The sequence below is a fragment of the Scleropages formosus genome, chromosome 23, assembly GCF_900964775.1.
Source record: "Scleropages formosus chromosome 23, fSclFor1.1, whole genome shotgun sequence".
NCBI lineage: Eukaryota > Metazoa > Chordata > Actinopteri > Osteoglossiformes > Osteoglossidae > Scleropages > Scleropages formosus.
In genome coordinates this window covers 1,790,862-1,805,456 of record NC_041828.1, presented here as the reverse complement: position 1 = coordinate 1,805,456, position 14,595 = coordinate 1,790,862, and the positions used below count along the sequence as shown (strand labels likewise).

Here is a 14,595-nt window from a genome sequence, read left to right as displayed (position 1 = left end):
TTTGCAACATATTTTTTTACTTGATTATTGTATTTTCAGTAAATATATTTTCTTTGAGACTCGGTGTAATTAATACGCTCCTTAAGTCGTCAGGCTTAATTTGCCCTTTACATTTTATTTTTGTTCCTTTTAAATATTCCACTCACACAGCAAAAAAATGTCCATATTTATGTATGAAGAAGGGAATTGTTCATTTTTAAGAAGCTCAGCTTTCTCCTCTCCTGGATAGTTTGTGCTCCTGGAAGTATTTTTCTTAGCCCTTTACTGCATTAATGGTCGGAACAACAGATTATTAAAATAATCAGTAGTGACAGTTCTGTTACTCACTCTATAGTTCTGTTCAGTAACTATATGTCCTGTGTTTTACTGCAGCGGCATCCAGAGAATGGGAACCGCTGTCCAAGATGGACCGGAGCTTGTTCAGTGTCTTTTTCCATGAGCTGGCCGCCAGGGCGTCTGTCCTCACTTCTAGGACCGAGACGCTCTTCCCGAAGAGCTTAGAGAGCCTCTCGCTGTCTCCCGTGCCACTCCAGCACACGCCAGAGGACCCGAGCCTCCTCAGAAGGTAGAAGTGACTCCAACCTTTCCGGTAGAGGGCCTCCGCCTTGCACGTGCGCTTCGGCCTTCTGTCCGGGTGCAACCCCAAGTTCACACGTCCCCACTACGTCCGCTTCCACTCCATCGGTCCTCTCCACCAACATCTCCCTGGTCGCTGCAGCTGGTTCAGTTTGAACTCCTCAACACAACCCTTCACCAAGTTCCTGAACTCGCCCTCGTGCCTCTGTGATACGTCGTACCTAAAGCGACTGGGTGAACAGGTCATTGGTCCACTGAGGGTCCCCCGCGCTGCACACGGCCATGTCCAACACACAGCCAGGCAGACTGACCAACGGTCGTATTCCAGTCAGCTGGTTCAGAATGCAGGATACAAGGGGGGGGGGGGGGGGGGGGGGGGGTCCACCTGCATGGAGCACAGAGGCCTGGCTGTATGGTGTTGAACACAGTGCAGAAACAAAAACTATGACCCTCACAAGTCCCACTTGCCTTGTCTAGGTGGGAGTAGGTTCTCTCCAGTAGGTCAATGACGGTGTCCTCCGCTCCACTGTGGTCCTGGTTCGAACTGGACAGCACGCTCCACTATTAGTGTAATTCACAAGTTGACAGTCACCAGTTTTGAGCGATTGTAGCACGTGCCACGTGCGGTCGGGTGCTCACAGATTCCTTCGTTCGGTGGTCCCCGAACCCTGCGGCACAACCCCCCGGCTGCAATGTCACGAATGACCCTCGGGGACAGCGAGATGGACATGAAGCAAAAGTCGCAGCAAAGCAGGAGGCTGACCGCACTGAATGCTCCATGAGTAGCGTAGAGTAAATCGGTCAAAAGGTACAAACAGCGCAATCGTGTTGATGGCAGCGGGCAGCTGGCCCCCGTGGGTGTTGCACCTCAAAGCATGCTGGGAAGTGCGGTATCTGCAGATGGGCGCGCACACACAGCCCAGACAGGAATCCCATGGACTAGCCTGTTTACTTTGGTCACTGCGGTGTGTGTTTGACCGAGTGTTGAGTCATCAGTAATGGGGGGGCACGGTGGGGAGAGAGAGAGAGCAGAAACACACACAGCAGAGACACACACACTGTGGGTTTGTGGCCAACCTGCAGGATGTGAGTCGCATGGCGTCTATTAGTAAATCCATGGAAACAAATAGTTCAAATATTTGTACACACTCCGGCACACAGCTGTGTGTACAAACCGAGAGGCACCGCCCTCATCTCACAGCCTGTCTGTGTGTGTGTGTGTTATGTTAACCACAACAGTGGGACACACACATCCGGAAGAACGTGACAGTGCCATGTGCAGGCAGGCGCCTGCTTGCGCACACACACCCACCCCCCCAGACCCTTAGAGAGACCAGAGGAGGGTAGATTAGCTGATCATGGTACTCAGGTAAAAGTATTTATGTAACTATGTTACAAACTGTGAGTAAAAGTAAAAAACAAATCAGGTTTTAAAAAAGTACTGCAGTTACTTTACTTTGAGATGAAATGTCAGTCAATAATGACATTAACAGATTCCACACAGATTTAACTCACCTTTTCAATAAATTCAATCTGACGACACACGTCCAGCTTCGGTGTGAAATTCGAAGATTCGTTGACACCGTTCGCAAATTCCACTCGCTGCTTGAAACCTGGAGTCAAAGACAAAGCAGCGCAGAGCCTGTCTGTCCCAGCAGGGTTCCCCTCGGGCAGGACGCCACTCCATCGCAGTGGCCCCCCACATACAGTACGAGCAGTTTAGAGTCACCAAATTACCTGAAACACATGGCTCTGGACTGTGGGAGGAAACCAGAGCATCTGGAGGAAATCCATGTGAACTTGAGAAGATCATGCACTGAGAGCCCTAGTCAAGTATGAACTGTCGAGCAGCTTTCGCCAGCCTGCTGCCCACGATAATTTCAACACTGAATTAAAACGAGCTCAGAATCAATTTTAACACCATCATCGGCAAACATTTCTCGTAAGACTACCCTGAAAACAGACCATTCCCTGAAAGGTGAACGTCCGTCTCCAAAAAATACCTGTGAACTGCTGCCGCTGACCACACACAGTCTAGAATTCACCATGTTTGTGTATTAATCCATGTAATAAATGTAAAACATTTCCCAGCTCTCTGGAACTTAAAATGTTCACTTGTGTACAAAGCTGAACCTGTTAAGTTCACTGGTGTCTCACTATATATATACACACACACACACACACACACACACACACACACACACACTCCATCGCAGTGGCCACCCACCGCCATATATATCATTTTTTCACCATTTAACAAGTAATTTGACTTTAATGGAAAAAAATGTGCTGAACCTCACACAAACAGGAGCAACTTACCAAATATTGTTTCATTTTTACAAATAACTTTTATACAAATCAGTTCTCTCAATACAAAAAATGCTCTTCACTTTCAAATTCAGATGTATTTCTGAATTCACTTTCTTGGAAGCAAATGAAGTGGAATATCAGTGAAGGCGGGACCAAACTCAGCCCCGGCTCCGATTGGTCTCACTGCTAGTAAATTTGACCAGTGAAATCAAGAGAAAAGTCAGCTGGCAGCGAAAAGACGTTTTCATTGGTTCCCTGTAAAACGTCACCAGGTGACAGTTGACAGTAACTGTCGAAACCCACAGAAGTAACTAAGCGAGGGTCACAGATATGTAATGGGTGTAAAAGTTTTTTTTTTTTCTTTTTTCTTTTTAAAAAAATGTCGAAAATTACTGTGGAAAGTACAACTGTTCCAAAAACGTAAAGCACAGGTAAAGTAAATGCGACTTTACTACTCACCTTTGAGAAACACACACCCAGACTGACGCTCAGACACAGACACACACAGTCTTAGGTAAGACGAAGAGTTCGGCATGGTCAATGAAAGACACTTCTTTTACTGCAAGCAATATTTTAATACAAAAAGAGAACAAGAAAATGTTTTATAGTCTCAATTTTCTTTTACACAGTTCACTTACACCACCCCCTCCTTTTCCTCTGTCACACAACAGAAGGAGGCTCCTGGCTCGGCCCTGACCCCCCCCCCTCCTGAAAGACAATAAATAAATAAAAATCACTTCAAAATTTCACTTGATTTCATACTTCTGCAGAGCTCGCGTAGAGGAAAACGAGAGCAAAATGGCTCCCGGGGGAACTAACAATCTGAGCGAGAGGGAGGGGGGATGGAGGACGGAGGGCTAGAGGAAGTGAAGGGGGATGGGCTCCTCGCTGCCCCGCCCCCACACAGGGTCCCTCCATGTTTGTAGTTTTAATACCAGTTCTGAGAGTGCCACCTCAGTGAGGTGTGATCGAAAGGGCCGCTGGAGTAAGTCGGCTTTCCTGGTCAGTAACACTTCATTAAGGTCTCTCAGGAGAACAAATGTTTCGGACAGATGAGACTCTTCATCGATTAAAACGACAAAAATCATACTCTTAACACTGATTCAACTCAGGAGGTGATATGATACTGAACTGAAAAATAAATACAATTTTCTTTTAAACTAGAAAATAAACAAAATAATGAACAGAAATATAATTTAACTTGGGTGGAAAACATTCACAATTTTTTTTTTTTTTTTTTTTTGCGTATGTGACAAAATGACCTCTGACTTCTGTAACACATATTGAGGAGCAGTTAAAGCACATGAGCTGCACACAAATGCACCCCCCGCTGGGTGGCCCTACTATGTCAGGTGTACAGCTCTACAGGCCACCTCTCGGCTGCGTCGTGGCACTCGGCCTGCGTGTGTATCTGTGCGTGTGAGAGAGAGAGAGAGAGAGAGAGAGAGAGAGAGAGAGAGTTGCCAAAGGCGAAGTGCAGCACCCCTGCGTGGGACGGAGAGCCGGGGGAAAAGTGGGGGGGGTGCCCCTCCTGCTCTTACTCTATCATTATTAACATCGTATTCATTGACCCACCAGTGAAAATTACAAGGTATGGAAACGCAAAGCCAGCACACTCCCCGTATGGCAGTAGGGGGCGGTCTTGTGCCAGGACTTTATCCGCACATACACACACACGTTGCAGGGTCTGGGGAGGGAGTACTGACTTCCCTTACAAGAATGGGGGTGTCAAGTGAGCACAGGAGTCAGTCCTGTGTGTGTTTCTATGTGTATGTGTGTGTGTGGCATTTCTGCGGAAAATGAGGTGAGGATAGAAGTAAGTAACACAAATAAGGCAGCATTATGTCAGTAACTGTTAGTTCAAAGTGCCGTAGAAGAGGCCTGGGCACGGCGTCGTCCATCATTCCACATCAGAAAGCTGCTGTAGCGGAGAGTTCGAGAAAGTTCTGCACAGTTCCACACACACAAGCTCTCCTCAGGTGTCCTGTTGTGTTGAGCAAGTCCCAATGTGCACTTTGTGTGTGGTTTTGTACTTGTGTGTAACAAAGCGTTGCTCTCACAGCCACATCTGTTCGTCTGCAGCCTCTAACAGCACCCTCTACTGGAGGGGAGGATTGTTTTTTTCTTTTTTTGCTTTATCTGTTGCCCGTGGGGGTCTTGGGGCTGGGCGTCTTCTTGGAGATGGTGGGAATTTTGGAGGGCTTTGCGCCGGGCCGCCGGGGCGTGTCAGAGGTGTCCGAGCAGGCAGAACGCGTCTCCAGGAGCTCGGAAGTGTCAGAGGCATCGCTGCCCCGGCGGCTGCTTGCCCGGCTCCCGGCCTGACTGCCCGCGCGGCTCGTGGGTCCACTTGCTGAGGACGGAGTGCGCTTAGGGTCTGGGGAGGCAGGACACACACACACACACAAACACACAAACAGAGAGGAGTGTTTCAGTCACTCAGACGCAGCCAGCAATGGACAGCGCTTGGCCTGCTGGGACTCACCAGGCCGGGTGGGCTTGGCCGTGCCAGGTGTAGCCTGGGCTCCGTTCTCTCCGGTGAGAGAGCCTCGGCTCGAGTGGAAGGTGGGCCTCTTCAGCTTGGAGTTGGCTGCCCCCTGGAGGAAGGAGGAGGAAACACCATCTTTGCTCCGTTCTTAGCAGGGAGCCCATCAGCGACACCAGACTTGTCACTGTCAGACACTCGAGTTTGTGGCCTTGCTTCATCACACTATACACTGCTGTCGTGTTAACTGGCAACACCTAACGTGTTTTTCCTACCGGCCGGAAACACTTGTAGTCACATGCGTGTGAGCATGAGCTACTGTGCACCAGTGTACGAGTGTGTGAGCATACTCCAGCGAGTGTGTACCAGTGTGTTACCTCGGGGCCCTGGCTCAGGCTCGGCTCTGGGCAGGACTGGCACTTGGCAGCAGGTGGAGTTTTACTGTGAGCCAGCCAGGGCTTGGCATAACCCCGAGAGTGAGTGGGGGGGGGCTGTGAAACGGCAGCAGGGAAAGGGGGAGGAGCCAAGGAAGAGGATACAGGGGAGGTGGTTCGAAGATTTCAGTGGAGCCAGGTGGGGGACAGAGAAAAGTCAGGATCACAAGAGAGTGGCCGGAGAAGGGTTGGGGGTGGGGTACAGCAGCATAGTGGGGGGGTTGCATTGGTGAAGATGGGGAAATTCAGACAGGTGGGGGGGGGGGGGTGATTGAAGACAAACAGAAAAAAACAGAACAAACAAATAAAAATCCCACAGTTACAGGACAAGGTGGTGCTGTCATGCAAAAACACAAAGGTGACGTGGCCCTATAGTGACAACAGTTTACACAGAACACCAGTAAAAATCACCACCAAACTGGACGCACACATAGATGCACACGTGCGCACACACGCACACGCAGACTGCTGACACACCTTGTAGGAAACCACTGTGTACAACACAGCAAATGAAACACCCCATGGAGCAGAGTACCAACATACGTGCAGGACAGTGGAGCAACACGTGTGTGTGTGTGTGTGTGTGTGTGTGTGTGTGTGTGTGTGTGTGTGTAAATGAGTCCTTATGCATGACCACTTGCCATCCTGCTAAAAGCCACGTGCTTCTGTAGCACTGACTCGGACCCTCGGACATTTACCGCAAAGCACTAAAAACTCCACCCATCCCCAGAGGGGACGGGGCACTTACCCGTGACGAGGCTGTGGGCGTGGCCGGGGCCGAGGGCAGCGAGGCACAGCTGTGGGCGCTGTGCGAGGCAGAGGACGAGGAGCGGGTAGGCGAGGCCGTGCGGGACGAGGGCTTGGAGCGCCGGCCACGTGAGCGGAAGGCCGCCAGTCCCTGGGACGCCCCCTCGGGGAGGATGAACTTCTCCCTCAGCTCCAGGTTGGTGCGTCCGCGTGCTGTGGGAGAAGGCGAAGGAGTCAGTGACACCTGTCAGGTGCATAGCGAGTCAGTGCAGCACAGGAAGAACAGGGAGTCGCATCCCTGGGGGGGCTCAATGGGGTTGAGACAGAGAGAGAACGAGCAAATGAGCACAGCGTCGGGGTTGGGGGGGGTCAGCTCAGCGTTGCCCCCGTGCTCCAGATGTGCATTCCCACAGAGACACCGCAGCAGCACAAGGCGCATCCCAGAGAAGCGGTGGGGGGGTGGGAGAGCCGTAGGGGGAGGGGAGTAGTGTGCGCATCAGCATTAGCAGTGCACCTCGGCAGGCAGCTGTCCATCTAGCTGGGACACGCCCCCTTTATGTCACCCCGAGCTGTATGTGTTCCACGCCCACATTGCAGAGGCTTCTGGGAACGAACGACTGAGGCTGGCCAGCCCGTGTGGAGGGCAAGCATGAAACACACACACACACACACACACACACACACACACACACACACACACACAGCAGTAAAGATGGACCTGACGCAGCTTCAGTGAGAGCGAGAGAGACACACACACACACACAGACAGACCCAGGTGCAGGGACACACACCGACGGACGAGCAGGAGGGAAGTGTAGGTACCTCTGCAGCAGAAGTAGCCAGGGGTGACCGCCACTGAGAGCCACAACAAAGATGACAACACGAGAGAATCACACACGCTGGCGCGCGCACACACACATCCTCCATTACGCTGGACACAACAGAAGGAACACACACTGCGGCGGCGACAGGTAGATGTTCTGCTCGGTTCTCTGGGTTAGCTGTGAGCCCCAGGCTGGTGTGAGCTGCTGGCAGGGATTTGTGTGGATGAGTGTGTACTGGTGGGGTGGGGGGCAGGGGCAGCAACAAGCACTGCAAAGCAGGTGGAGGGGAAGAAGTGAGGGGCCAACCTATGCGAGATGATATGGAACTGCTGGACTTGGAGCGCAGGATTTTAATCCCTGGAGGATGTACTGGGGGGGGTGGAGAGAGAGAGGGAAAGAGAGAGAGAGAGCGAGAGAGAGAAAGATCATGCATCGTGCATCATGCACTACAAGCTGGGACATGGAGACCTGGAGGGTAAATAGTCCCCCATGGATGAGGGATCTGAAACAGCAACACATATGGGACCCGGGAGGGTGAGATGTACCTGATTGCACAGTGGGGGGGGATGACAGGAAAGACTGATTAGAGAACAAAAGACGAGGGGGGCTACGCAAGAGGATGGATGAGATGCTGAATCAGTCTGACCTTGTCCCAGTCTGTATGTGAAGGCTCCCCGCTCTGTCCCGTAATCCCTTGCAAACACTTCACAACCGCTGACTTTACACATTACCACATTTTCTAAGTCAGCCGGGCCGAGTGTCTGTGGGGTGGAATGTCCCGCTCACCTCTGCAGGGGTCATTCTTCACAAGGAACTCGTCCAGCGCCATCCAGCCGCCGCCCACGCGCACCATGACTGTGCTGCGCAGGATGCGCACGAGCCGCAGCTGCTGGGAGTCCCCGAACTGGGGGGTGGGGCAATCAGTGGGCGGGAAAAAGGAGTGGGCGGGGCCAATGCCCACAGGGGAGAAAAGACAAACCGTTAGGACATGATAAAGCGTAACCAAGAGCCACCACACACTAATGATCCACGCCATGCAGTACAACATGCAGCTCCATTAACTCCAGACTGAAACCCAGCTCACCTGCGCAGTAAAACAGTGTTACCACGTTAATCTGTTTGCACTGGCACAAAGTGGCCGCCCAGCATTCTGTGCTGCTCATCATAATTAGCGTGGTAAGCTGCTTACTGTATGTACCAACAAGCGGAATCACTGTGCATATCCCCATGATTTCAATGCAGCTGCTGCATTATTTCAGGAAGTGGGAGGAGTCATTTTGCCAGGCAACTCCACCCAGTTAGTGAAGGAACACCCCCACACCCAAGAGACCACACTCAGAGTCCCCTGGAACACAACCATGGCCTGTGGAACCTGCTCCCCCAATGCTGGGCTCCGTGAGAGCGCCCACCGCAGACACTGGGCCTTCGCTCTTTCCTGTCAAACAGGAAATGCCTCATCGCCACAACACGATGACCACGGGTGCGAGGGGAGTAAAGGAATTCTCCGCTATGAGACAGACGCTTCTGAAAAACAGGGCAGTTTCCCTCCCCAGAGGAAGCAGGTTTCAGAGGCCATACCGTATCTCTCTCTCACACACACACACACACACACACACACACACACACACACACACACACACACACGTGTACTGCGTACTTTACCTGATTCCCAAGGAAGAACTACAACACATCCGGGAGACACAGAGGAAGAAAGCAGAAAAAGAGAAAAAGAGTGTGTGAAACAACATGGCAGACACACAAATGTGGGCGTGTGCCATCTGAGACACACTGTCTGCTCACTGGCCCCACCTCCCCTGACCTCTTCATCTTAGAATGTTCTAGAAATGTCTCCGCTTTCTCCTCCGGTGCTCAGCAGCCCCCCAAGGGGAGACCCTGGCGCCACAGCACTGCGTTCACATGGACATTGGCCTGTCGCTAAGGCAGCGCGTCTCCGGCGCCCATGTGGTGGTATCAGAGATGCCAGGAAGGCAGCGTGTGGATAAAAAGGAAGCGGGTGACAGTGGAAGCAGAACAGGCAGACAGGAGGACGTAGGGGACACGTGGACATAAGGACAAGATGGGTAGATGGACATCTGAGCTGTTAGGTCAAAACTTCCATGAATGCGACACCATCATTCGGTGGTGAAGATGACATATGACAGCAGAACACCGTAACAGTGATGGTGACCAGTGCTTGCAGTTGCCATGACAACAATGGCGTTACAGCGCTGTGGAAAGCATGCGCACGGAGTGGTAACTGTGGTAAGGTAAGATAAGGTACATGTGATGGAGAGGTGACCACAGCGACTACTGCAGTGCTGCCAGGCACCACGAGGGCACCTGTTCCTGCACCTGGATGGTCCTCAGGAGCCACGTTTACAGCACTGGAGTCTCAGCTGATAGAGGTGGCCGGAAACTCTGCTGCCCCACAGTTACACAGTTTATATATTGTCATCGCATAAATGTTTAGTTTGCATGTTCTCCCCGTGTCTGTGTTTCTCTGGGTGCTCTGGTTTCCTCCCACTGTCCAAAGACATGCATTTCAGGTGAACTGGTCACTATAAATGGCCCTTACAATATGAATGGCTGGGTGAATATGTGTGCGCGTGCATGTGTGCGTGTGCTTGGTGTCTGGTCCAGTTCTTGGGTCGGCTCCAGACCACTGCGACTCTGACCAGGACAAGCGCTTGGGGAAAGTGAGCGAGTGCGTAACTGTGGGAAGCTGGGAGTCACCGAAGCGCAACACTGCCCCCAGCTGGGGGGTCCAGGGGTTACTGCCAAACAGCAAGATCCTCATGAGGAATGGGGGGTGATGCCATTAGTGTGGGGTGGGGGGTGTGCATTAATTGCCAGCAGTGTGTGAGGCGGTGACAGGTGGCACAGGCCATTACCTTTACACTTTAACAGCTCCTTTAAACACAACTGAATTTAAACAAGTCAAAACACTGTTCACAATGGTACTTTCACTGCTCTACTACATGACACAGCATGAACGGGTGAGAGATGGGTGCCCGCAGAGCTCGGGTGTCGTGGGGGTGGACTTACCCTGTACTTGTTCTCTCCGATCTGCTCCACCTGGAATCGCTTGGCGCACTTGCACTGAGCCACCTGCCTGGTCACCTGTGTGCAGGTGGAAAGGGGGGGCGGGGGGGGTCATGGCGTCGAAGAGCCAGTCGCAGTGGGGGAGACACCCGTGGGACCCGTGACGCCCGCCTCACCTCGTCCTCGATCTTGTCGGCGTCTGTCGTGGGTCGGTACGCATCCTTGTTGGGGTGCAGCGCAGCCACAAACTCATAGTAGTCGATGTAGCCGTCGCCGTCACGGTCGAAGATGTCCGCCACCGCCGTCATCTCCAGCTTGCTGGTAGGAAACTCTGCGAGGGGCGAAGTTGCACAGGGAGAAGCATTAATGCACATCTAATGTCTAACGCCAGCTGCTCTCACCCACAGCCAGTGGGGGGGTGGGGGTGTGTGTGTGTGTGTGTGTGTGTGTGTGTGTGTGTGTGTGTGTGTGTGTGTGTTGAACGAACGTGAAGAGCTCCTGCTCGATTCAGCAGTGTCTCTGATTCACAGCAGGGTCTTCATTTACACGTTACCGTGGTAAATTCCAGGGGAAGGTCATGTTTTTTCCTTTATTTATCGTTTTCATCTATCCATCACACACACCTTTCTGCAAAACGACTCAGTGCAAGGTGTGCACACTGAGCTCTTTACACCCATTTACCCCGTTGTTCTTACTGCATCGAATTAGGATCAGTGACCTGCTTTGGGGTGCGACGGCACCAGTGCGCTTTTTGAGCAGCCGGCTCTCAAAAGTGTGCTCTGCGTGTGCGCGCGTTTGGAACCGTAACCCTTATAATAGCGTGTAGTGTCGCCAATTATTGTGGGGGGCGTGGCCGCAGCCCTGGGGTCGGGACTTACTGGAGGCCAGGATGCCATCGATGAACTCCTGCCGGGTGATCTTGCCGTCCTGGTCCTTGTCTATGCGGCGGAAGAAGTCCATGACGCGCGACTTCTTGTGGTTCATCCAGCGCATGTATTTCTTCCTCCAGACGTCAAAGTCGAAGTTGGCAAATTCCTTGAGCTGGAGCGTGAGAGGAGGCAGCAGGTTGGTAACGGGTTCGAGGTGCATCGCAGGCCACTGACACACAGCAAATGTGCGCGGCGCGTGTGCACAGCTACACGGTGCTAACAATGGGGTCCGGCGATGCCGGCGGGTGCAGTACCTCCTCCAGCCTGTCGAGGGCATCGTTGAGCTTGCGCTGCCGGTCGAGGGCGAGCAGCCACACCTGCTGCCATCGGGAGCAGAGCTGGCTGAGGCGGGGGTTGCCCCCGGCAACCTGCATGGTGGTCTGCTGCTGCTGTGGCGGCGGTTGTTGCTGTTTGCCTGTTGGGTGGGTTTGGGGAAAAATTACAATTAAAACTGCAGTAGAGCACAATCAAGCTTGTGGGTGGAAAACAATATTCGTAACGTTGTTTTGCTGCTCACGTGCTCCCCGTCTCTCGGCCAAGCTGCTCGGCGCCTCCCCGGGTTTCCTCTTGTAGGTCTTGGTGACGCGGTCAACGTCCGGCTGCTTCCGGGTCATTTCCTCCATGAACGCCTGGGGGGGTGAGGGTGTGGGAGGAGTTGGCCGTCACAAAAAATGGCCAAAGAAATAAAAGCACCCCTCTTTCCCGCAGTGCTGACATTCACTGTACATATACTCACTCACTCACTCACTCACTCACTCACTCACTCACTCACTCACTCACTCACTCAGAGTTCAATTTGCTCTTCTGTGCTTTAAATGCTTCACATTGTGCAGAAAGCCTTGGCAGACTGTCACATATGTGTCTAAGGACAGAAACACATTATTTTTTTTCTTCCACGTCAAACACCGGAATATAGGCTCCCACTACTCAAAAAATATCATTAGCGCATCAGGTTTGGCCGGGGCCTGATCTGTGTCGGGTCTGGGGTTCGAGTCCTGCTTGGGGTGCCTTGCGACAGACTGGTGTCCCACCCGGGGTGTTTCCCTAAGCTCCGGGTGGCCGTGAACCCGCTCGGGACAAGCGGTTGTTGACTGTGTGTGTGTGTGTGTGTGTGTCCTGAAGTGTTACTCCTGAGTCACAGTCCAAAGGCCATCATAATACATATATCAGCTGGGACCAAAAAATTATATTATATATTTGTCTCTCTAAATATTCTCTCTCCTGGACCACTACAGTTTTAATGAACTGGACAAAAACAACAGAATTCAATCATTTTTGTTACAATTATTATAAAATATGTTGGTGTTACTATTGTTATAAAAACATCTTTTCCTTGGGTATTACGGTGTCAGGTGTTTTGGTACAGGACAACTGGCAGCGTAGTGGTTACAGCTACTGCCTTTGGACCCAAAGGTCACAGGTTCGATTGCCACCTCCAGTTGTAGTACCCTTGAGCAAGGTACTTACCTTAAATCCTTCTAGTAAAATTACCCAGCTGTATAAATGGCTACATAAATGTAAGTCACTTTGGAGAAAAGTGTCAGTGATATGAGTTTTTCTATTAATTGTGCCCCTCCCCACCCCACCCACCCCAAAGAGCAGTACAGTTCAGAAGAGTGTAATCCCGCAGTAAGAGGAATTGCACACGCAGCCAATCAGAGTTCAGGGCCGCACAGAGGAACCCGGCGCACCCGTCAGCGACGGAGCGCTACGGCAAAGACGCGTCACACACCTGGTGCTCTGTGATGAGTGTTTTGAGTTGGGTGATGTCCTGGGGGAGGGGCTCAGCATCACGCTGCATAATGGTAGTCTCTGCCCACTGGAGCCACGTGAGCAGCTCCTCCAGCAGAGCTGCGTTGTTGAGGAGCTCAGTGAGGGCCGTCGCCAGGCGCTGCTCGTGCTGCTTGGCCCAGGTGAGCACCTGCAGCGACACACACTCTTACTGCACCGCACACGTGCTAGCAGCATTAGCACTATTATTAAGGAAGCGACGTACAAAGACGCCACTGGCCGACTGCCTCGGCCGTGACCCCCCCCCCCACACGTCCCCCAGCCTGCCGACCTCTTCAAAGCGAGCGCGGATGATGGTGATCCAGTGCTTGATGGTGGTGATACTCTCAGGGTGGCAGGCGGTGAGGATGGCCTCCCCCATGGCGGCGGCGCGGGTCACGTCTGTCCGCTTGTCCTCCACCGTCTGCATGAAGTCGCGGTGTCCCTGCAGGAGCGCGCGTAGAGTCTCGGCGTCCTCGGGCAGGACCCCCCGGAAACGCAACGTCTGCTCCGCCTCCGACAGCCACTCGAGCAGCACTTGCACTGCGCCGCGGAACTCCTCCGCCTGGGTCGGTACAACGGACGGCGGACGCTTTCAGAGAGCCGCTTGTACTTCGAAGCAGATGCACAAGCTGAACTCGTAGAGCCACCGGCGATGCGAAGCAGCGACTGGGAGCCGAGCCTCACCTGTTTGAGCGCCTGCTGGAGGCGGCTCTGCTTGCTGACGGACAGGGCGCACACCGTGTCCCAGCGGTTGCTCAGCTCCTGCAGCTGCACTTTGACCCAGGCGGTGTCGTCGCGACCCGTCTCCATGAGCTCTCGCGCCGAGCGCTTCAGGGCCTGAACGCTGCTCGTCCTCTTGCCCAGCTCCTTCTGGAAGGCCTGCACGCACACGTACACACGCGGACATCTTTGTCCAGCACTCTGTCCAGCACCCGCCTCCCTCTCTGGGACCACCTCCGTCCCCAGTACCATACCCGCCAAACCTCTTACCTTGTGAGAGTCCATCAGGTTGGACACCAGGTCAAGATCGCCGTGGACAGGCTGGTCTTCGCTCAGCTGTGGCTCGACCCGATACAGCCAGTCCACCAGTGCCTGCAGGGCCTCGGCAAACTGGCCCGAGAAGAGAAGCGCCTCCTCCAGCTTGTGCTGCCTGTGGGACGGAAGGGGGTGGGGGTGTGAGTGTGGGAGGGGGTGACTCTTGGAAGTCGGAGAAGTCCCCGCCCCCCGAGCCAGCAGTGGCAGCCGCCTCACCTCTCGACACTCTTCCCACAGACGGTGTCCCACTTGTCGCGAACCTCTCCCAGCAGGTGGTCCAGCTTCTGGGTGTCGTCCCGCAAGGTGGCCTTGTCCCTCATGGCACGGCCCGAGCGTACTGTGGTGTCGTACACCGGCTGTTTGGAGCCCAGCGCCTTCTGGAACTCCTGTGGAGCAGCCAGAGATGACATCAGAGACAGAGGCGAATGGGGCATGGGGTCCTG

General features: G+C 53.1%; 1 protein-coding gene across 21 annotated transcripts in view; it reads right to left on the bottom strand.

Annotated features, from left to right (window-relative positions):
* Nucleotides 1-4,079: 4,079 nt before the first annotated feature.
* The window catches only part of macf1a (microtubule actin crosslinking factor 1a), a 125,320-nt gene continuing 114,804 nt past the window's right edge, over nt 4,080-14,595 (bottom strand). For 11 of the 21 annotated variants that reach the window (XM_029248252.1, XM_029248260.1, XM_029248253.1 and 8 more), the window contains 17 exons: nt 14,369-14,538; nt 14,108-14,267; nt 13,802-13,996; nt 13,407-13,679; nt 13,077-13,265; nt 11,862-11,973; nt 11,599-11,759; nt 11,294-11,456; nt 10,592-10,746; nt 10,419-10,493; nt 9,036-9,053; nt 8,160-8,277; nt 7,680-7,742; nt 6,551-6,762; nt 5,746-5,859; nt 5,369-5,480; nt 4,080-5,260 (listed from right to left, as the gene is read on the bottom strand). In XM_029248252.1, coding sequence (XP_029104085.1) covers nt 5,022-5,260; nt 5,369-5,480; nt 5,746-5,859; nt 6,551-6,762; nt 7,680-7,742; nt 8,160-8,277; nt 9,036-9,053; nt 10,419-10,493; nt 10,592-10,746; nt 11,294-11,456; nt 11,599-11,759; nt 11,862-11,973; nt 13,077-13,265; nt 13,407-13,679; nt 13,802-13,996; nt 14,108-14,267; nt 14,369-14,538 — 2,529 coding nt within the window. In that variant the 3' untranslated portion in view covers nt 4,080-5,021. The remainder of the gene's footprint in view (nt 5,261-5,368; nt 5,481-5,745; nt 5,860-6,550; nt 6,763-7,679; nt 7,743-8,159; nt 8,278-9,035; nt 9,054-10,418; nt 10,494-10,591; nt 10,747-11,293; nt 11,457-11,598; nt 11,760-11,861; nt 11,974-13,076; nt 13,266-13,406; nt 13,680-13,801; nt 13,997-14,107; nt 14,268-14,368; nt 14,539-14,595) is intronic. The other 10 variants (XM_029248259.1, XM_029248257.1, XM_029248246.1 and 7 more) reach the window with 5 other exon arrangements.